Genomic DNA, 23397 nt, shown 5'->3' with positions numbered 1-23397 from the left:
TATATATATATATATATATATATCACTTCCCGCTACTTAGTCAGGTTACATTGTGTTGCATTCAATGTTGTCGGAATACAGAGTTTCATGCGCTTATCGGATTTACCATAACTATTTATTGAATTTATTGTCGCTAGCTGGGGTGGCAAAGAGGGTGACAAGACTCTCGTTTGGGTTGGCAGCTGCCTGCGCCATGACATGTTTTTATGTTGGAACTGCTGATCTAACTAGTTGCAGTTTTCTTTCAGTTGTTATGACTTTCTGTTTGCAAAGCCATTAAAGGATTTTGACCATAAGCTTGTTTTTGTGAGCATGCACAGCTTTCTACGCTCAGTCAGACATGCATTTTTAATGCTTAAATGATTTATGCATTCACCGTACCTTATGCACAAACAATTGTAAATTAATAAAACATCTAAAGGAAGAAATACTTATTTATTAACACCACTTTCAAAGATGATAAGAAAGTCAGGCAAAAGAAGACAAAAAGCTTAGCCTAAGATCACTATCCATATTCAAAAAGATTTTTTAAATTTTGATGTGAACTATCAAATGAGTCTGTACTCCAAAGCCATACTCACTGGAACAAATAATTTTTAAAACATTTTGGTAAACCCATATCTGGACCTGGTTGCATATTTATCATATAAATCATACTTCTGATAGTGTTATCACTTCTAACCAAACCAAATCTCCATAAATCTTCTCGCTGATGTACTCTTTACCCCTGTAAAAAAGTAACGCCTGCAAAAAGCCTTTGTTCTCCAGACCACATGCAGCTCTGAGGGATTAGAAAAGACCAGGCAGCTGCAGCAGCATGCAGTCTTAACTTTGAACCTGTTCACACCAATTAAGGAAGAATGGACATTTTTATCTGAAATTTATTTAAATTTTTAAGTAAAGCACCCTTTATAGAGGTAGTACAAACTGTATAATACAGGGATGTGTAACAAGGTCATCTTAATTTCAGTTTGTAGATATTTATTACAGTCTGCAATCTCTTCATGTGTGTATCCTCGTTATTTAGTGATGTGTAAGTGTTGTGCATGACAGAGAAAGTTTGTTTGAGAAACATTTCAGATGGACGTTGATAAGAGTATAGTTCCAGCTCCATCTGAGCTGCAAAACTTGTTCCTCTTCGATGACTGGAACTCATTTTGAATTTCCACAAAGGTTTTGTTTTTTGTTTCAGGAACAACAAAGAATATGTAGGTGACCACCAAGGAGCAAACTGCCAAGAAGACCAGAAAACAGTACTGCTGCAGCCCAGTCTGTGGAGGTAAAGAAAGGATGCATCAGACAACAGTGAAACATTTTAGTTAGCAGACTTACTCCTGTTGACCTGGAGCACTGACCACAATGAAGGGAAAGACCATGCTGATTAAGAAGAAGCTGAGCCAGTTCACTGATCCTGCAATCATGAAGGCAGCAGGCCGAGCATTTTGGGTGAACAACTCTGTTGTTAGGATGTTAGTCACACCACCTTTAACAGACGGTAGACACAAAGAAAATCTGTGACATGGCTGTGAAATTTAATGAGGTTCATGCTTTATTTACTTACCTGGTCCCAAGCCAAAACTCAAGATGAAGGCAAAAATACACACCATGCTCAGGTACGGAAAGACGGGGCTGTAATCCTGAAGGGAGAACAAATGTTAACTCAGGCATAGACGTCCGGGTAAGATGTCTTATCACGAGGTAACTTACCTGGAAAGTGAGCGTCAGCGTGAAAAAAACACAGCAGATACTCATGAGTACATATCCCCCCATGATGAGGACTTTCCTTCCCAGACATTCAATAAGCATACCCTGTGAGACACACAGCATGTCACAAGACCATGCGGGGAGGTTTAAAAAGCAAATGTAGCTGGACATGTTCCAAACAATCCTGAAGTGTAAAATAATACCCAATGTGCTTCAACAGGAAGCTTACTGTTTATAATACTATTATAAAAATACATTGTAAATTAAAACTGATTCAATTGTTTGTAAATTACTTGAGCCTTATTTAAAATAGTAAAAAACACAGACGTGCCAGTTTAATGCAGTAACCTTGCATACAGACTAAATTGTCAGGACTGTCTTTGCACAGATCACTTCAAGCACACATTTGACTATTTGATATTTTCAGTTTTCTTTTGTGATTTAGACTTTGTGATCATTTTCATTGTATTTTAAGTGTTTTTATGAATGGTTAGAATTCTGTTTTGAGTTGTAGTCTGCTTGCTGTTTCATCTGTGGACCTCATTGGAGAAACTACTACCATAAAACAATGAATCATTTAGCATGATGGCTGTTTTTGTTGTTGATGTTCCCATTTTTCCTACCAGTTGGATTTTACTTTTTTTTTTTACTCTATTTTGTTGCACTTTGGTGTGATAGTTCAGTTAATTTTACAAATAAACCAAACTGATTTCCATTAACTTTGGATAGATATGAAGCTAATAGGTGTGTTGTGCATTTGTACTCAGTTCCCTCGACTCTAATTCCCCCCAATCAAATCCAAAGCAATCTTTCCAGAAGTCAGAGGAAATAGTCAATTTGTGTGCACCTTAATCACTACATAAAAATAAAAATTGTATACACCCTCATTAACAAAATCAAGTCGAAACGGATACTCACACATGTTAAAGCTGTGATGCACTCACAGGCACCAGTCCCGACGGTTGCATATGGTATTTTATCCATAGGAATACCAGATTGTCGGAACACGTAATCTGCATAGAAGTAAATCTAAAGACACAAGGGTATAATTCTGACTTTTGATTTTTATTTATTTATTTTTTTCAAAATAATCATTACGGGGTTAGTCATACATACAGCATTAATGCCATTCAGCTGCTGAGCAATGTTCAGCAGGATGATGGTGAGAAGCTGCCACCGTAAACTACGATCAGAGAAGAGTTCCCAGGGCTTCTTGGCCTGGAAACCCACCAAATTGTTCTTCTCTTTCTCGATGTCCTCCAAAGCATCACCGGAGTCAGCTAAGCCATGCAGCTGCCTCAGGGCTGGACACAGGAAAACACATGACCCAGCGAGTAAAATCCTCTATGAACACCATTCTTCTCATCTGATCAGGCGTCAGGGGTGTGACTTTTGAAGTCCAATCAAAAGGTTTTCTGCAGCAAACAGCTTTCCTTTCACGTTAATGCGCTGTGGTCCAAACGAGATCACATGCATGAACCGACTGCACCAACGAAACACTGGTTTCTGCTTCCAGGAGTATACAGAAAATTTGGATAAGAAGGCTGTATTTATACCGTACTTCATATGGTTCCTCAAAATTAGCACGTGGAAGACAGGAATGCCTTTATTTTTAGCTCTGTGGTTTAGTTCCAGCTGTTTCAATAAAGTTAAAATGAATTTTCAGGGTTTTAACAAGCAAAAAACAACAACAAAAAATCTAAATAATGATCTACACAATACACCGAGGACTAGTTTTAGAAATGCTTTACCTTTTTTACATCCCTCCTCATCTCCTTTGTCAATAAGCAGATAGCGCGGGCTTTCCGGAAACCAGGGCAGAATAAGGAGCTGCAGGAACGCAGGGATGCATGTGGTGGAGAGCAGGATGGGCCAGTACTCTTCTTTACCTAGAATTTCTCTGCAGTTACACACAGATGCCAAATTAGCATGCTTGTTAAGGACAGCACAACAATCCTTGAAGGTGAATATTAAGTATATAATATTTAGTGTTTGAAACTTACTTGAGGCCCATAACTTGTCCTGTTAAGATTCCACCAGTGATGAAGACCGAAGTTCCCATTCCCATGGCCCCACGTAATGCAGTCGGAGCTATTTCCCCCAAGTACAGAGGCTGAACACACAGGGCAATGCCTGCAAACAACAATCCGAGATACATGTGTTAGTATTTTGATTTAAAGTCAGGCCCCAAAAATGTTAACGAGAAAAAGACTTTAGGAATTATTACTAAACATATGCAACCAGTTTATGAGGAGGTGTTTGGCTATCAAACAAAATGTGTCTTTTGAGTCATTTTGTTCCAAATACAGTGGTTCATTGAAGTATTTAGACCTCTTGAAACATGAAAATGTTTTTTCCATGTGAATTCTGAAATGAAAGGGAACAGATGCAGGGATTTTGAAATGTTTTCCGAATTGAGAAGCAGCCAAAACGTCCTTGGACACTCTGGGGGATCCATAGCTCAGGTGGACAGCAGATTGTTGTACTCTCTAGAAATCTGGTGTTTATGGAAGAATGGAAAAAAGAAAGTTATTATTATATGAAAGTCAAAGAATTCCCCATTTGCAGTTATGAACAAGATATGTAGGACACACAAGGAACATTGTAGAAAGTGCTATTTTGCAAAAAAGAAAGGAAAAAAAAGACTAAATCATGTGTAATGCTGGTTACTTTATTAACCCAATTCACTTAGTTGTTATAAAAAGCATGTTGGTTGCTACATATTTTAGACTGTTATATGTGACAAATGTTGAAAACCGTGTTTCTTTTTCCCCCACTTCACAGCTGTTGAATTTGGGGTTCTTACAAATCAGCAAAACATCAAATCCCAACACTTTGGATTTCAGCTTGTGGATGTACCATGCAAAAGGTGGGGAAGCTCAAGAGATGTAAGAATGTTTGGCTGCGTTCACCTGCATTCATTCCGCTGAGGAGCCGTCCGATGACGAGCAGCTCAAACGACCCCACGGTGGAGCTCAGGCCCATCAGCAGAGCAGCTGTCAGTGAAAAGGCGTTATTGGCCAGCAGTGTCCCTCTCCTGACGGAAACCACACGATGCTACTTAGAGGTAATAGAAGATGAGTTAGTCTTACCAAACGTAGAAATATCCATACCTCCCCAGCTTCACAGACAGAGTCCCGCCTACTGATGCCCCTATGAGCCCTCCTAAGGTGAACATGGAAACAATGGTGGACCAGAGCAGCGTGAGTCCGCCCTGTGATATGTTGGTTTGATAGCGCTGCATCCAGGTCTGGTTGATGAAGTTTTGTATATACTTGGGATGGAAGGAAAGAAAAGAAATGTAGTTTAATGTTTGTAATTTTTCAGTGCAGCTAATTATTAGCAAAAGGTAAATTTTGACGTACTTTCTAAGCACAGGTTTGTTCACCCATTAAGAGGTAATATAAAGAGCAGCGTTGTTTTAATTTTAACAATTTATATGTAATTTATACGTCCTCAGTTGATACAGAACAAAAAAAATCTGCAGACAAGTAGTTCACCAACTATAAAAAGGTTATCGCAGACAAAAAGACAACTTTTCTTTCAGCCAAAACAATACAATACCACTTTAAACAATCCATCTTTGCTTTGCTATCCTCCCCTGGTATACCCATTTCTTCCTGCTTCTTACCATTGTGGGTGCGTTGATGACAGAGATATTGTAGCCATACTGAAACGTTCCTCCAACACAAGCAGCAAACACAGCCAATAGCAGCGATTTGTTTGGAAGCTGCAAAAAAAAAAAAAAAAAGAATTCAAACAAAGACTTCAGGAAAGCATTCCCAGAAAATCAAGAACATCAAACTCATCCTTCTTTTCTTCAGCGAGTCATAACAACGTGTGCCTTGCATACCTTTAAACGCCTTTTGTCTTTAATGCCCCTTACGAGCAAAGGCTCGTACTCATCCACGTATTCTTTTGGCATTTTTCTCGCAAACTCAAGGCTCCTTAAAACTATTGTCCGCACACGGAGTGTCCTTTTCTTCTTGAGGCTGCTCTCCAAAGTAAACTGATGTCTGACCGGTGGACGAGTTTATCCTGAGAATAACACAACTGATCTGTTGTCAGAAAATGAGTATGAAGTGTGGTGAATCTTCTGCGTGATGAGGGTACTCTCTGATCATCAGAGTTTCACGCTACTGTGACAGCATCCAAGTACTGAAGGAGCACAGCTCAGTGAGCGAAGTGTTGGTGGAGACAGTTGAAGCTATATTGAGCTATACTAAACCAACCAGTCTTGTAATCTCACAACAATCAATCAGTCTTCTGATCTTAAAGCACAACGAACCTTTGCATCATCTCAGGACCTCTTGCTTGATGATGTCAAGCAGCCCTAATGAGTAAATAATAGCCTTTTTATAATTTGTTTGCTTCTTAATATTCTGGGAATGGTTTAAGTGTTGTATGCTCTCTTTTGATCTCAACTTTGTAGGATTACTATAGGAAGAAATGATGTGAAAAAAATTAATTAGCACTTTATTTGAAGTACTGTTTTATCAAGGTTTTATACTGTCCTACAATCAATTTAATGTCTTGTTGGCTCACAAGTTAGCCCTAAAAGCCAGTCACATTTCATTCAGAATTAAAATATGATCAGGCATTAACATATTAAAAGGGGCAGAACCGGCTCTAGTCATATTGTGGCCCAAAGCGAGATCATGGTTCGGTGTCCCCGCCGACCCCTCGGTGCAACACGTTCCACACCCGAGATGCTAATGGACAGCAGTCATGTCACAGTCATAAAGATTAAATTATGTTAAGATGCTTGAGGTTTAAGAAGTCCTTCAGACAACTTGAATAAACATTGATCGTTGCAGCTTATATTCCCTTAAAATTATCAACAAATGTATTTTGCTGTGATACGTTTATGTTTATAATAGTAAAATGTTCTTCAGCTTTGACAAGCTGTAGGGTTGATATTCTTAAATTTGGTCCTTTTAACAAAATAAAAGTCTATTTATGCTGCAGTATTGCACTTGAATTAAAATGGAGGATCTGAGTGGAAGCTACAGCTCACTTTGTTGTTTTCTTTACAATCAAGTGCGTTTAAATGTTTGGCCAATTTATTGACATTCTAAAATTAAACCTCTGTGTGGACAACACAGGTTTTCTCATTTAAACAGGAACCAGGTTTTCTTGTTTAGACTGTTCTCTTCAATATGAATCAGGTTCTGTCCAACAATTCAAAGAGGGAAAAAAAATCCCACAAAATAGTTTTCATTGTCTGATATTTAAAAACAACAACAACAACAACAACAAAAACTCTAGACACAAGAAGAGCACAGCTCTTATATATTTTATATAAATGCAAAATATATATATATTGCATTCTTAGGCAACAAGAGGAGTCAAAATATAAATAATGCTCTCCACTGGAGTTTGAAGACATGATGAAGACAGATGCTGTGCTGGCTCCCCCTATGTGACAAACAGAAGAAAATCATCTTGTGTCTCTTGCTTTCCTCACTTTTTACAAAATATTATTGCCTGTAGACCTCTACCTTGCTTAGTCAATTTGTTTATCCCCTTATTTTGTTTTTATTCATGTTAAAAAAACATCCCCATAATTATTAAAGGTTTAAGTTAATGGCGGATTTTTATTAAAGAACAGATTTATGCGCAATAATCTGTTTGTGATTTTAATTTATGTCTAATAAAATAGACAATGAAGCAAAAAAACAAAAAAAAAACATAACATACATGATTAGTGTTCACAGCATAAACATCTTACATACTGTTAATTTAAGTGCAAAATACACAAACGACTAACAAATAGCTGCAGCAGATGCACATGGAAACCGTGGAAATCTTCATCAGAATCCTTACAGCAAATGTTCAGAACGGGAAATGAAATGATTTGTGTTGAATTAACCATGAATGCAACATCAAAAGAGTGCAAACTCCTAAAATATATTATTGGACCAAATGTCTCCATTTATTGCTGCAGGGAATCTACAGAGCATCGTTTTCAGACACTGAAGCAGAATCAAATATTCAGAAAGAAAACCCAAAATGGGCTCAAATCTTACACTCACCTCTTTCTTTGACTTATTGGCTCCCTCACTTAAATTCATCTTGGAAGCTGCTGTGAAATGAAGTTCAAACAAAGCATTGAAAGCGTGTCGAGCCCCTCAGTCGGATCGCCCTCCTTACTATGTCTCCTAGCTGCAAGGTGCAGCACATGACTTCTGCTCGGGGGGTGGAGGGGCGGCTGTTAAACTCATTGAAGTTTAACTAACAACCCCTGAGCCCCTTTGGCAGTGGAAGGACTGTTGACCCAAATAATAACCCGCCTTTGTGGTACATGTTTAGAATTACTCAACATCTAGCCTGAAACAAACAAATACAATTTTATGCCAGGGCACCTTTCCTTAACACATATTTTTGTTTGCAGAAAGGTTTTTCTCACTTCTATGTATTATTACACAGATCCTGAGACAAGGTTGCACTGAAATGTGAAAGGATTTGTCCAATGTTAACCGTTTCTCCAGTTGAAGAACGGAGATTTTTCTTCATCATATCCACAGCTTTGAGCATGTGAGTTTTTAACCCTTACTCAACAGGTCAAGTCAACTCTATGTGCTTCAGAATGCCATTTGTTGACCTTCATACAAATTCCTTCAAAGAGTCTTGAAGCATTGCGAGACGGTGCAATAAAGCACAGGCATAATTTAAGAAGTTCTACTCCCATAAACAATAGCGTTTGGTGCATGAAGATTCAATAAAGGCAATATAATTAAGCAGCTTTTCTTTAAAGAATAAAAAGGGCGTGTTTGTGAACCATACTGTTTTACACAAACAGTGCCCTGTCTTTGTTCTCTCAGTTTTCCCTCCTGTTAAACTCATTTGCAGAAAGATAACTTTTCATTAAATGTTGTGTGTATGGATAAATTAAAACAATGACGTCCAATGTTTTATTTCTTCGTTTTCTACACAAGATACTTTAATTTCACTGAACAGTGAAAATAATATTGTGTAAGCAGGCTTGCATTAGGAGAGAATGGGGCTGGCTGTCACATGGGTTGGTTGTTGCTAAATCTCCCCCCTTGGAGGGAGTTGTTACAAAATGTTTGCGTGCGAGTTTCCAAAATAGTTCTCACAGACTAGGTAGATTTTTATTTTAGTAATTTGAAACTTGACTTAGATCTGTGAGAGGACTTATTGTTTTTTCACATCATAGTGAAAATTTTAGATTTATTTTCTGAGTTCCTTTTCAATTGTCTTATAAACCCTAAATTTAGGATTAAACACTTATCATTTAAAAAGTGGAGTTATAGTTAGGATAGTATTTTTTCTTTGCTAGGCTATATCATGTGGTTGCTAGCATAAATGCAAGCAAAAACAATAGAGGTGGACAGTTGTCATACGTCTGTAATTCCTCTCCAATCTTAGTCATAAAAAAACTGACCAATTATCAACAGTAGCTTAGTGTTTTTAAGTCAAAGTTACTCCACTATCACAAATGACTGCTTGAGGCGCAGGTGTCGTTGACAGTGATCGCATTTTACCACAAGAGGGCGCTTCTTCCTCACAGAAGCACAGCGTGAATGTGCGTGTGCAACCCTGAAACCTTTCCCCCTCTGGAAACTGCAAGGAGATCCACGGTTTCCGTGTGTGTTCGTGGTTTGATCATGTCGGGCAGAAAGCCCCGGTATGTGGCGAACCCCCTGGAGTCTGCGATCACCACCCCGAGCGAGAGGATCCTGAAGGAATGCCACAGTCTGTATGTGGACAGCGAGAACGGTAAATACCCAGCGGCGGACACCCGGATTACAGCAGCACAAACAAGCAGACAAGAGTGTGGTTTTTAAATGTTGAACAGCAGGGGGGTTTTTACGGTGATTTGTGGGCTTGCAGAGATTTTGCAGCGGTCTGTCCGCAGCAGCTGCTGTCAGTGTGACAAACATGACACCTGAACCAGAGACGCTCCCCTCTTGGCAGGCGGCGCCCCTGTCTGTGCACTCACTGCCAATGTCTTCTTACACAGGGCGAAACCCGGTTACTTCCACTTCAAACAAATGCAACTGCTGTTGTAAAGAGCGATTGCCCTCACACCAACGCTGTTATGTAATAACTATGTGTGTGACTGCAGACTTTGCTCTTAAAACTCCTCACAGAGCTTTCCTTGGTACAATAGTTATAGAACTTGGAAACTGAGCAGAAAGAGACAGATGCGAGAAGACATGTTGAACCAGAAGAACTAGAGAGTAGCTTTTCCTTTCTTCAGGATCAGATGTTACACAGATAAACCTGCCCACGGCAAACAATCTGGCTGCTTCAGTTCAAACAGAGGAGGAAACCCACAGAGTCCTGATTTCATATTTCATTTTTGAATGAATGAACCATTTTAAAATAATGTTTTTGATGCAGCATCAGCATCATATCGATGGTTGTTTGAAGACCAGAAGTGGGTTTTGTTACATCATGCTCAACCTCTGGATGCTATGGACAACTCGCATGGATGATTGTGAAACATCCGTATGTTAAATCAAGAAAGACTTGCCTGAAAGCTTTGGTCTGGACTTCTCAATTGTACCAGTAAAACTTTGAATGTTCCCAGCTACTGGTCTACAGTTGTAGCCAGAAAATGCTTCTTATAAGATTTTATCCTAAGGAGTTAGTGAAATACCTGGAAAATGCAAATGCATGCCAGATGCAACTTAGACAACTACTTTGGACAAAGACCATGTGTAGCTTTAAAAGCAGAAAAGAAAATTAGATTGAAAACCAGTTTCCTTTAAAAAGAGAAATTGTTTATTCAAAGAGTTGAGTCATAGTTATTCTTTATTAAGCCATACATCCGTTGTGTAGTGTAAGGATGACATTAAAAATAAAACTACTCAGTAAAGGTTTTCTAAAGTGTTTCTGTTCCTTCTCAGTGATTTCCACGTTTTGATTTTAGCATTTGTGTGCGCCCTTGAATGCAAATTTCCATTTGCATGTGCATACTCACATGCAGATGTCTAAAGAGTGCACTTAGCTAGTTTTTTATTTTTATTTTTATGAGATAGATTTATATTTAGCCTGAATATAATTGTTTTAGTATTTGATTACATTGTGTGTTTGCAGGTCTGGTGAAAATTGCCAGCAGCCTCGGAGTCCGGCTCCTTCCTCCGAGAAAGAAGATTATCGTGATGATCATGGGAAATCACTCTGCAGGGAAGAGCTCCTTCATTAACTGGTAGAACATCTCTTTTATTAAAATTCACTGATCCAACATGCATTCGTCTGGTTTTTATACTCTCCGCTTCATCTGTGGAGAGAGTTTAGTAATCTGTGCATCATAAATATTATCATGGTATGCTATACACACATGGCACCTCTGAACTACATGGGTGGAGAGTATGTAGCTGAGGAACTTCAACAGTTTGTTCCATCTCAAACCATGTTTTTTTTTTAAATAAAACATCTATTAAAATACATTTTAAGCAGTAAGTGGCATAAATTTAAAAAATACATTTATACTTTCTTGCAGGAATGTATATCAAACAGAGAAAACTCTTGAATTTAGGTGGAGAGTTGGTCTTTTTTTCAGGTACCAAATGAGGCTGAGCCGTACCAGCTCTGAAACTTAATATAGGCTCCTTAAATTGGATGACATTTGTTTTAGATTCAGTGGAAACTAATCCACTAGTTTATCTGTGATTGTTCCCACTTTGAACATTTCTGATGGTATGTGAAATCTATAATTTAATTTTATTTTTTTTGGTAAACTGATGTCATGTTTACTATGTTGCAATCTAATTTAGTAATCTGCATTAATCTCAGGATTTGAACAAATAAATATTCAAGCATTTTGGTCAAATGACGTCCATGTGAACGGCATCCTCTCCCAGAACAACATCCCCCCTCGATTATAAGAGCTGCATTGCTTCATGCTAGCAGGTATAAGTTAATGGATTTTAAATTGTCTGTTCATGTTTAACAGTGGGTGATTTTTTTTTATTTTTTTTTGGACTATTTAGCCCAGCACTCGCTGACCTTTGACACAGGCCCCCTAATGATTGATTCATAGGCAGCAAGTTTGTAATTGTGTGTAATGGAAATTCATCAATAAACAAAAATAATCTAAAGTTTTTTGCAGTGTTGGTTTATTATAAAGTGAGTGTTTTTTTTATTATTATTTTAGACCAGGAGAGGAACAAATGATAGTTGCAATTTCTACAGCTGTTTATTGTGCTAAGTGTAATATATTTTTGATGCTGTGTTATTCGATGGTTTTGTAAACCACCTAAAATCATTACCTGAATATATTAATGCCGCTTTAAACATATGGTGCTTGTGAACATTTCCCCAGCCTGATCAGCTGATCTGTGATCAGCAGTGCTGCAAAACAGGAGCTAAGCAGCTTCTAGAGCTGGATTTATGAGCACCAGGATGCCCACTGTGTTAAAGACGTTTGTTTTTGTGGGCTCAGTGGGAAATGATCAGCTGTGAGAGCAGCTCTGCAGCGTGTTAACCTGCTTAAACCAATTAAGAAGTGATTTCAAAATAAATTGCAGGAAAATAAAGAGATGGTCAGCTTCCTTATTCAGATTCCAACCACATATTTTGAACTAATGTGTGTTTTTCTTCCTTTTTTGCTTTTATACTTGAGAAATTGAAAACAAAAATAAACTTCAGCGTATGAGACATGGTGTTCAAATGATTTATCGGCTGCCGTTCCCAGTGAGCGCGCTCGGTTCTTTCCTCTGAGTCGGCGTTCTTCAGGTTTCTGGGCCGGCTGCGTCCCCGACCCGACCCTGAGTCAGGAAACGAATCGAACCGAGTTTGAATCGGGGCATTCAGGAAGCATCTCGTCAGATAATAAGAAATCATTTAATGAACAGCTTTTCTTTTTCTACCACCTTGTGTAAACTCAGCTCTACAACATGTGATGCGTCTCAAAGAATAAACCTTTCAAAGTTTCACACGTTAATTAGTCCTTATAATTTAGAACAGTCCTGAATGAATTATACATAATAAGCTCTGTCAGGATTTTTAAATGAGTAAGATCATTAAAATTGCAGAACCGTCTTTTATGTGAACAATGAACTTGTGATCATAACCCCATGTCAATGTTTATAAAACACTCATTTCTTGAAGGCCTTAAGAAGCCTTGCTTGAAGTACCTAAATGTTTTGACAAAGGTCGGATCTGAGGTGTTTGCATGCTCGACACCACTGAATCCTGTAAATATTTTCACTCTTAATTTCTGGCCTGATTGAAATGTCTCTGCAGGTATGTCGAAGAGCACATTCAGAAAACCGGTGTGGCCATTGAAACTCAGGGCTTTACCTTCATCACCAGTGGTCGCAAGAGAGAGTCGCTGACGGTAAGATCGACACGGAGACGTGCAAACGGAACACAAGCTCTTGGTTTTTAGGATTTATGGATGTTGGTGGAAAACTTAATCACTACTCGATGCCTTAATGGCAGACAATTGGAAGCATCCCTTACACATCCTATTTTTTTTCTATGTTAATTTCTCATTATGCATTCGGCCTCAGTCATGCACTCTGTTGCGCGCCCTGAGTCATCTTTGCAGCACTTAAACAGGTTTGGGAGCTGCCTGCCTCTCCCTCCTCTCTCACGCTTTAACTCCCTGTTCATAACCCGCTTTGGTCAGAGTGATGAGGATGAATAAAATATTTACAGTCAGGACTGCAGAGTGGCCAAACCAAGGATATTCAGCTGCAGCATGCAAGCTGCTTCTAATCCCCAAATCACATGACTAAAACTAAAGCAGACTCTGCTGTAGAGATTTGTCCCTCTCATGTTGCATTTTTAACTCTTTCACAGGGAAATGCAACATTACATCTCTATCCTCATTTCCGACCTATCCTTGAGTTCAAAGGTAAGATTTGACTTTTTTTTTTATTTGTATTTTTTATTGAAACTCATAACTGAGAACATGAAGGACATTTTCTGACTGTTTTGTATAATTTATCTACAAATACTATTGCTCTGGGAAAAACAGAAGGTTGCCATTTTGTATCTTATTCAGTGCAGGTGTTTCCTTGAAATGTCTCTGGGAATAAAACGGTGTCGTACATGTTTATTTTTCTCATAAGGTGATGAAGTTTTGGATCAGAAATTTAGCCTGCTGTTGTATTAGCATGTTAAATGGAAGCTAGTTAAAATAGTGCCACTTTTGTAGCCAGTTTAATCATAGAAATACATTGGATTGCCCTTTTTTTGTTGAACACAGTTGCTTTTCAATCATGTAAAAAAAAAAAAAGGAAGAGTGTTAAAATGATTCCCACTGCAAGGCTGGTGAATTATTTACCCTTAATCTAAATATGTGTCAAACATTTATTTTTTTTCTATTTAAAATTAACCTGTTGTGGCGTGTCAATTTTTTTCACATCCCTAGAAATCCTCTCTACTTACTTGGAACCCTGAGAGATTTCTATTTCCTCCTCATCAGATAAAACCACAACTCCTTTCTGTATAATTTACTTCATGTAATCTAACTTAATGGTCTTTATAGGGATTTCTAAAGGTCTTTCAAAGTTTTTCTTTATGATTTGGCTGCTTGTCTTACTCCATTTTGGTCCAGTCTTGTATACAGGCAACATATTTGAAATATGTTTGCCTTTGGAAGACAAACAGACCCGCAGCATCACAAATCTTCCACCGTCTGGGTGGCAGGGTTACCTTTTGTTACTTTGTAATTTGACACCTTTAAATTGGGCCTCTGTCTCTTTAAGAAGCCCCTACAGTAGGAGCTACGCCTTCAGCACATCAACGCAGCAATGGCTCTTTCTTATGCTGTTTACAACATTTTTGGAATGAGAAGTAGCTTTTACGATGAGCTCAGCAAATTCACAGGTTCACCAGGTGTTTGCTAATTGTTGCTGCCACTAGTCTGGAGGAGTTGAGTAGGGTAGTTGTGGAGGAGGGGTGATGTGTGAGGCGGATACTCGGCTGGAGACTGCAGCACTGAGGAGGAGCTTTTAGTCGCTTCAAATGGTGGCTATGGGAGATTTCTCCAACATGCATGAAAGAATCAAAGCAACACTCCATGCATGTTTCTGATGAGGAAATAATCATTATAATCTGATAAAAAAAAAAAAGAGTCAATTTTTACTAAATTTAACCCCGGCCATGGAAACCACTACAGATTTTTTTATTTTTATTTTTAAAGTCTGGCTTTTTACTTGCAAAATACAAAAAACAAGTTCTGATTCCAGACGTCTTTGTTTTCCTTCTTTTTTCTGTTTTAAACCGCAGTTGTTAAGTTAGAAATCCCACCTGTTCCCTCCCTCCTCGTCTCACACACAGTAGGCGGTGTTTGGATCGGACATGTGCCAACTGAAATGACTCTGGTTTATATAAAAGGGAGAACGTGTGCATCAGCGGAGTCACTGGAGAGACACTGGGTGTGCCTGCTGCTGAGCGCTGGTGCTGCTGGAGGGGGTGGGGTGCGGCACGCGTATGTTGACAGGGGGAGTATGCAGAGCGAGAAGGTTCACTGGGTGCGGACTCATGGTATGGCGTATGAGTCACACGCCCCGTCGACAGCAGTGCAGTGTAGTCAGGAGGGGCGGCTGAGAAATGTCACAGCCATTAGAGGCGGTGGAGCCCCGTGCCGGAGCAGCAACAGCTCTGCTCTGCAGCCCAGAGTCGCTCTGCTTCTGCTGCTGCTGCTGCTGCTGCTGCTGCTGCTGGACAAAAGAGCTGGATTTATGTCTTCTGAACTTCCACGCTGCATCTGGAAGAGGCACATCAGGCTTTTATTCAGCTTTCCCAGAGACTGAGGATGACTCATCAGAAGATCATCATATATCCTTTTGCGGGGAGGAGATGCTGGCTCACTTTTAGGAGAAACACTTATTTGAATGAATGTTTGAACATGGATTCTGTCTGTCTCTGTGCTCTCTACCTGTTGTTTGGACTTTTATGCAATGTCCTTCTCAGGAAATGCTTCATTATTGTCTAGAACGAAGGTTTTGACTCTGCTCATTTAATTTCAACCGTATGCAGTCAATCTAATTTTACGAGTTTAATCTGGCAAAAGCTTCTTTGCAGCAGTCTTGAAGTGTTTCTTCCCCCTGTTTTTATTTTTTTTTAGTGTTGTGAATCTGCTGCAAAGCTTTTTTAGAGTTCAGCCGAGAAACTCTTTTCAAATTGATTGGAATCACTTGTTTCCCCTTTTCTGGCTTTTTTTTTATTTGAGTCAAACTGTAATGTCTCTCTTCTTAAAGCATCATTCATTTTAGTTCCAATCAGCATATTCAAGCATTTATATTTTAAGAATCATCCAGACTGACTTCAGTTCAGGTTATCAGCATTTAGTTAAGTTTGATTGCATTTACACACGTGCTTATTAACATTTCTTTTCTAATAACTGCCTGTTTGCACAGTCTGGACCTCTAAGGTTTTGTGCTCGGAGCCGGTTGTACTGATATTGCGTTGATAAGGGAATGCTAATGTGGCACAGCAGCAGCAGCAGCAGCAGCAGCAGCAGTGGTCCTGCTCGCTGCAGCACAGGGGTGTGATTTGTGACGGGTGTTGACACCTGCCTCTTCGTATAAAACAGCCTCAGTGTCATCCCAGGCCTGCGCTCCGTTTCAGTGGGAATGTGTGCAGAGAGAGAGAGAGAGAAGCTCAACAGCTCTGCTCTGAAGTTTACCTGTCTATTATGGGCGTGAATGTTTTATGATGATTACCGTGACATTCATTTGGGTTTTAACAGTTATTAGTTATAGTTAATAGCACTTTGTATGGCCTTGTTGCTGAAAATGTGCTATATCAATAAAATTACCTCTACCTTTGTTTTTTTAAAAAACGAGTTAACGAGGCCATTAACAAGTTTCTGGAATAATCTTTGCTGGTGTTTTGGAGCGCTCTTCTTGGTAGAAATGTTCCTGCACATTTAAATATGGTGGCTGATTTAAGTTTTGAAAATCTGGATTTTTTTTTCACCAATGGATTTCTTGAGTGATGTCAGCCAACCCACGCAGAAGTATTTATTGAAATAACACATTTTTTAAAGATATTTTCTGTGATGTGTAATTTTTTTAAAGAGCAAAAGTGAGGGGGAAAAAAATCAAGTAAAATTGGAAATCTAATTTTGTATAAAAAAAAGAGAGAGATTTTATTTTTAAACAATATCTCCCAATTCCACTTCCCGACATGAATCCAATTTCTCTGTCCAACTTTCAACTAGCTGACCCAAAATGTTGTAATCTGGTGAAAACAAGAAACCATTATGGTCAACACAGACTCAACCGAGGGATAACTATATTCAAAACTAGAAGATGCTGGAACACCAGTGTTGCTGCTCAGTGAGGCAGATATTGAGCTTTTTGGTCACAGTAAGAAGAAGTCTATTTGCACAATGTACAAACTGCCAGGGGTGGTGGCTGCGTCATTCTGCGGGTCTGTTTTGTTACCAGTGCTACTGTGGGTGAAACAATGAAGAATGACAACTTCAAAATTGTTCAAGTTTCTTTCAGATTAGAAACTGTTTGGTTAAAATTGAACACTGTGGTTTGCTCCAGTGATCCCAAACACACTTTAAATCTCATTCTGGAGTGGATAAAGCAGGATAACATTAATGTTCTGGGAAGGCTTCAACTTCAGCCCAGTTGAAAGTTTATGGACTGTGCCTTGAAGCGGGACCTATGTTAGAAACTCGAACAATTTAAATTAGTTCTACCAATAGTGATAGGAGGTCAAATATTCAACCAGAATTGGACTGAAAGTTTGTTGGTGATGGAAAAACATGGTGTGGTCAAAATTCAACGTCCTGAAGGAAGTGTAACAAAATATTAGTGTAACCAAATAATCTGCATGAATTTGAGGATGTATGCACACGTTAGCCATGTCTGGATTAAAAAAAATCCATGATGACTTATAATTTAAACACCAGTTAAAGTGGAAATAAATTAAAAAATATATATTTTTTTTTAATCTGGAAAACAAGTGGTTCAAACGAACCATTAAAAGCCCTAAATAAACCCGACATTCACCCCAATCGGGTAAATCCTCTGCCTGTGGATCCTGTTCTGTCTGTGGGGACGGTGCTCGCTGTGATGCGTTACGATGGCCTCGCAATGCGTTGCCTCACAGTCGTTCTTCACTGGCTAGCTTTACGTCCTACGGCCCACACTAAAGCTGCCAGTTGAAGAGCTGTTGTGTGTAACAGTGACAACAGACCTGTCCACAGTGAGACATCACAGCGACATTCAAATGATTCATGAGCCACGACAGCTTTGTTTTTTTTTTTTTTGTTTTTTTTTACTGAGCCTCTAAAAGACAAAGTTTGTGAAATTGCAAAACCTGCAAAGACAAAGAGTTTCTGATCTCAGTATCGCCGAGCTCCCTCCGGTGTCCAAGTATTGACCACACTGCGTACATCAGATACAGCAGAATCCTGCAGTGACTCAGCTTTATCGGTCGTATTCATCCGAAATCTGTCTTTCGTTTTTTTTTGTTTTTTTTTTTACAGGTGTGATGGACTACCTGTCTGCTGAGATCTCCACCTCAAAGCAGAAGAAATTCAGCCTGGTGACGTTCGTCGACACTCCTGGTTTGGTGGACGGGGACATGATCTACCCATTTGATGTCAACAGCGCCATCACCTGGTTGGGTGAGAACTTAAGGGTTTATGTTTTCGGCATCATCAGAGTTGCTCCGCAGATGTTGACGCGTCTGATTATTGTTGCGCAGGAGAACAGGCGGACCTGGTATTCGTCTTCTTTGACCCGATGGGTCAGGCGCTGTGCAAACGGACGCTCAACATCGTGGAGAAGCTGAGCGACAAATGTGGAGACAAGCTGTTGTTTTATCTCAGCAAAGCAGACGAAGCTGGGAAGGAGACGGACAGACAGGTCAGCTTTTTGTCCATAAAAACTGTTTTAACTTTTACCCAGAAAAAAGTATTAGCTTATAAATATATGTTTGTTTTTTTTTCCCCACAGAGAGTAATGATGCAGATTGTCCAGGAGCTGTGCCGCCGTCCAGGCCTCAACAAATGTGGTTTTGAGATGCCGACGATATACATCCCCAACCCACAGAAGGTGAAATTCAGTGTTCCTGAATTTGGACTTAATTATTTTGGTGTCAAGATCCATTTTTAGAAAATAAGAGTATATTCTGGACAGAGGTGTGTCTAGGTTTGTGGTGATGCACTGGTTTCATTGTGCTGCTTCTATAACTGCACAATAGTGTGAAGGTATAATATTTCATTGAACAGACACTTAAAAGCTGCTAACACACTTAATGTCCTTTTGTCAGAAGAGGAAGAGGTGAAGACGGCGTTATTTTAACTAAAAATAGATATGCTTAATTATTTTAGTGTTTCTGCAATTTAAAACAATTAGTTCATTTTGTGCATTTCTTTTTATTTTGTGTAAATTCAATGAAAGTCTGTTACTTTTACTCAAGATGAATGTGCGGTTTAAATCGTGTTGAGCTGACCTTTCCTCACTTAGGCTTGTGCATTATAAAAGCCCGTAGTTTTCCTTCAAATTCCCTAATTGTGTTTGATTGGAGTTGATGAGCTTTAGATGCAAAGGGGGTTTTGTGTCATAGATTTTTATCAGCTTGAGTTTAACCCTCCTGCAGAGAGGCAGATGTCACGGTTGGACAGTGGGGAAGCCGTGGGCTGTCCCGTCAGTTCCCAAAAACATGAAAAAAGAAAACTTGGGGAGCAGCACACACAGGATCAATGCGACCCTGATGGGACTGCGCACAGGGTAAAAAGCTCATGCAGGGTTCACCACTCAACCCCTCTTAGGACTGCGGGGTTAAGAATTGTGTCTCATACCCAACCTTATTGCTATAGCTGCGTGTGATCTACTGTCCCCGAGGTCTGCACTGCGTGGTCGATTTGTGTCTCCCTTGGTTTGCAGTGTTCTTGTTTTTGCTGAGCAACCTCACTTGCAGCTTCTTGCACACGGCTGTCTGTCAAAATACCCTCAGGATTTGTTGCAGAATTTTACTGAGATGCATGAGATGCTTTTACTTTACAATTGTTTTTTGGAATAAATTGTTTGTTTTTGTTCTTTTTCCATCTTTGCATCTTTTAGCCAAGCAGGTGTGTGAACCAGATTGACAGCGTTTGTCAAACGATTGAGAAGACCATCAACCAGGCTGTCCAGAAGACTTTAGATCAGCTGGAGAAAGACTCTGACCTCATTTGTTCGACCATCACCAACAAACTGGAGCAGGACAGGTTCAATTCAGTGCTGTTGTTTTTTCTTCTTCTTTTACTTCGATAAAACAAATGTGTATAAAATGGTTGAAAATCAAACCATTTAGCTGCATTAAATGTTTCAAGTCAGGTTTTGTCACTCTGCACACAGGACTGACGTGGCTTTCAACAGGAGTGTCCGTCTTCACTCAGTTCTGTGTTTGGCTTTGGGCTTTTTCCTGCCGTTCCTTTTCATCCTTAGTTTCATTGTAAGCACCTTCTCCAAGGAGCAACTGGACGACCTGCTGGGCGAAGGTCCGACTCAGACCGTTATGGTCTTCACAGTGAGTCCGGGAAATCTTTCAAAGAGAGCAAAATCTGACGTGAAAACATTATAATAAAATATTCTGTGTATCTGTCTCTCCCAGGGGATAGTGATGTATTTATGGGAATGGATACCGGAGGACAAACAAGTAGTTTTTGTGATCTCGTTTGGGGCTTTTTGCTACCTCCTGCTTTTCCTAGCAAAGTATTTTGCAGGGTAAGTGCGTAAAGACACCCATTCAACACGCCTCGATAAAATATGTGTAACTGGAACATTAGACAGAAAAATTCATATTGATATCTTGCATTCTCCACAATCAGATTAATCAGTCAGATTGATTGCCATTAACTGCGCTTTGAGTTTTATTTATTTCAAACTTTCACAAAATTATTAGGTAAAAAAAAAAGTAAAACTCCTCTTTATGTTTTCATTTCAATCAGTATTGGAGGGATCTGGAGCAGAATGAATATTGTACTTTAAAAAAATTCTTAACTTTTTTCTTTTTTTTTTTTTTTTTTTTTTAATGTTGTTTGTTGTATTTTTTTGTTGTTGTTAATAATAAATCAAAATAAAAACTTTTAAGCCTTAGCTGGAAAGAAAACATAATGACAGTAAATTATTAGAATATGCTTCTATTCATACTGATTTCTTCCCTTTTGTCCAAATTGTATAAAAGGGTGAAATTAGCATTCAGCCTGTCTCTCAGACACGTGCAGACATTTTACGCTTTGGGTTATGGTTCTGATGGTTCTTTGCCCTTCATCCTCAGCCGAAGAAACAAGACTCTGACGAAGAAGGAGAAGAGGAAGATGATGGAGTACATGGATTATATCCATGATATTGTCAAAACTAAAAAGGTTAGACTGACTTCTCCTTCAATAATCTGGTATTCTCACAGTCATAGTTTCCGCTTTCTAACCGATAATGGGTCAAAATCGGGTCGTTCACCAAAATAATGACCAAAACATTCAGTCAAATCCACACAGAAATGCTTCTGTGTTTTTTTGACTCATCTTTGTCATCTGAGATTGTTTGGTTCATGCCTTTTTAGCTACTGGAAGTTTCTCTGCAGTGGGAAGTCTGGGTGTTGGCCTGGACTGTTGTCTTAAGTTGGACGAACATATAAATGCTATCTAGCTTTTTCCAGCCACGATTGACTGCAGCGGCTAAGCTTCACTTCTCTTTTAAGGACTTTTAGAAGGTCGTTCAGGCTTTTATGCCCTCTCGCCAGGACTATTGTAATTCTTTACTGGGCTAGATAAATCATCCCTGCTGCCTTTACAGATAATCCAGAACGCTGCAGCTCGACCGGCGCTCGGCACAAAGAAGCATGAACATATAACTCCTTTTAAATGGCCTTATCTATGGGATCTCCTCTAGTATATCCACACACCTCCAAAAGCACCAGTTTCTCCTTGAGGTTCTGAGATCAAAGATAAACCGCGGCGGTGATGGAGCATTCGCTGTGGGCGCCGCAAGACCGTGGAGAACCTTTTCCTCCTCACGTCAGCACTGCTCAGACCACATAACTGATTAAATGCGTTGAAAATTCGTCTCTTTCATTTTGACTGATTGAGCATGAGACACTGGGTTATAGTGTGCTCTCGTAATGTCATTTCAAGAAATTGTGATATATTTTGGTTAACTTTACTTGTTTTTAATTGTATTCTAAAAGTAAACCTGTCATTACTTTTTACTTTATAGGCTAAACTGTACGAGTGGTACCTGCAGCAGTGTGCAGCGGAACAGGACCTCTGATGCCGCTGGTTTACATCTGGATGGTGGTGCTGCCTCATGCTTTTTTTTAATAATCTTTTTTATTTGTTTGTTTTTTTTTTGCAAAAAAGCAACTAATTAGATTTCAGCCTGACATTGGTGGGTTAGTGTTAGGCTTAGTAGACAATCACCAGGCCAGTCGTAGGTGGAACCTGAAATGCAGCAGCCATCACTGCCAACCTCTGTCATCTCAGCAGCCGACGTGGAGAAGTGCCTTGTTTTTACTGCACACAGGACAAACTGTGATTTTAGCTCTTGGGCAAAAGTAATTTTCTCAGTGGGAGGATTTGTTCCCCTTTTCTCTTAGATTTTGTGATACAAATGCTCAAAAATGTTTGCAAAAGGACTTTTCTCCATTTCACATATTGACCCACCAGCAAATACCTTGTATTTTTTTTAGTGTGAAATACCCTGACTGACATATTACCTGAATGTGTTTTCATGCATATAGCTATTTAACTGCAATAATCAGTGCCGCGATTACACCCGGGCATTACGAATAGATGTGAAGAAGCAGCAAACCTGCAAAAAAAAACCCCCAAAAAACTGTCCACCATCTTGGAAAGTTTTTGTTTTCTATAGTTTGAAACATACAGTAGCAAGAGCTTAGTGAAGCAGGAAGAGCAGTGCAGTCACTGCACTAATGTGTCGCTCCTAGCTGAGCTGCAGCACTGAACTGATGAGTAACCGTTAGCTCCGCTTAATGCCTTCACTCCAGCGTTTGTGATTCATGAATATTTATTGGCGGCACCAGCTGTGGTGCTTTATACTCGAAGGGGTGCATCTATCCAAACCGTCATGCCTCATTAAATGTCAGCATTTTTGAACTGATTAATTTGTTTCCTGCTGATCAGTAAAATTAGCAGGCCAGTATATTAATTACTGGGACCAGATTACCAGATATTTAAATGTCTCAAAGAGAGAACTGCAAGGATGGAAAAGATTGGCATCTCATTTGTTTTCATTCTTAGGCCAATGTTTCCTTTTTAGATCCGCTGTGAGTCAAATAAGTAATTGCTCTCGGTCAATTGGGATCATTTACAGCTGGATGTTTCACGGGAAATGCAAATTGGATTCCTCATCATAGTTTGTCAGTAACTCGGTTCACTAAGTAAAGCACAATATATATATTGATACACACAGACTGCTGGTTTAAGTCTTTATTTTTCTTAGCTGTGATGATTGTCACTTAACAAATAAGATTATTAAATTACTTAAACCAATAAAAAAATATTTTTAACCCAGAAATGTGGGCTTAATGAAAACCATTTAATGCCTGTGAGAAGGTTATTTTCAAAATATACTTTTAATCTGACAAACAACTGTCACCTGAGATGAAAAACACACTTTTGTAGTTTAAACATTTTTTTTCATGAAGCTTCTGTGAATTGTAAATACATTAAAATATTGTTTGCCTTGCCATTACCCATAATTACTCATGGCTATTTATTTCAGTTCTGTGAAATGT

General features: G+C 39.1%; 2 protein-coding genes across 3 annotated transcripts; one reads left to right on the top strand and one right to left on the bottom strand.

Moving 5' to 3' along the window:
* Positions 1-964: 964 nt before the first annotated feature.
* slc2a11b (solute carrier family 2 member 11b) lies at positions 965-7839 on the bottom strand. 2 transcript variants are annotated; one of them, XM_016674845.1, is made up of 12 exons: positions 7740-7839; positions 5336-5434; positions 4818-4978; positions 4617-4741; positions 3708-3837; positions 3456-3604; positions 2821-3008; positions 2623-2733; positions 1708-1809; positions 1562-1637; positions 1356-1483; positions 965-1271 (listed from the first exon to the last, which is right to left on the bottom strand). In XM_016674845.1, the coding sequence occupies exons 1-12, from the start codon at positions 7776-7778 to the stop codon at positions 1077-1079; spliced, it is 1503 nt and encodes a 500-aa protein (XP_016530331.1). In that variant the 5' UTR covers positions 7779-7839; the 3' UTR covers positions 965-1076. The 2 variants fall into 2 exon arrangements, with proteins under 2 accessions (XP_016530331.1, XP_007559395.1); XM_007559333.2 differs by lacking the exon at positions 7740-7839 and adding an exon at positions 5558-6089.
* A 1408-nt stretch (positions 7840-9247) lies between these two features.
* LOC103142904 (uncharacterized) lies at positions 9248-22464 on the top strand. Its single transcript, XM_007559204.2, has 12 exons — positions 9248-9447; positions 10774-10885; positions 12925-13018; positions 13486-13540; positions 18143-18283; positions 18364-18524; positions 18615-18713; positions 19725-19870; positions 20001-20172; positions 20257-20369; positions 20923-21010; positions 21858-22464. The coding sequence occupies exons 1-12, from the start codon at positions 9252-9254 to the stop codon at positions 21909-21911; spliced, it is 1431 nt and encodes a 476-aa protein (XP_007559266.1). The 5' UTR covers positions 9248-9251; the 3' UTR covers positions 21912-22464.
* The last annotated feature ends 933 nt before the right edge of the window (positions 22465-23397 follow it).

This window comes from Poecilia formosa, unplaced genomic scaffold, assembly GCF_000485575.1.
Source record: "Poecilia formosa unplaced genomic scaffold, Poecilia_formosa-5.1.2 Scaffold103, whole genome shotgun sequence".
Taxonomy (NCBI): domain Eukaryota; kingdom Metazoa; phylum Chordata; class Actinopteri; order Cyprinodontiformes; family Poeciliidae; genus Poecilia; species Poecilia formosa.
Note: the sequence above shows the minus strand (reverse complement) of the source record. Positions and strands in the feature narration are given on the sequence as shown.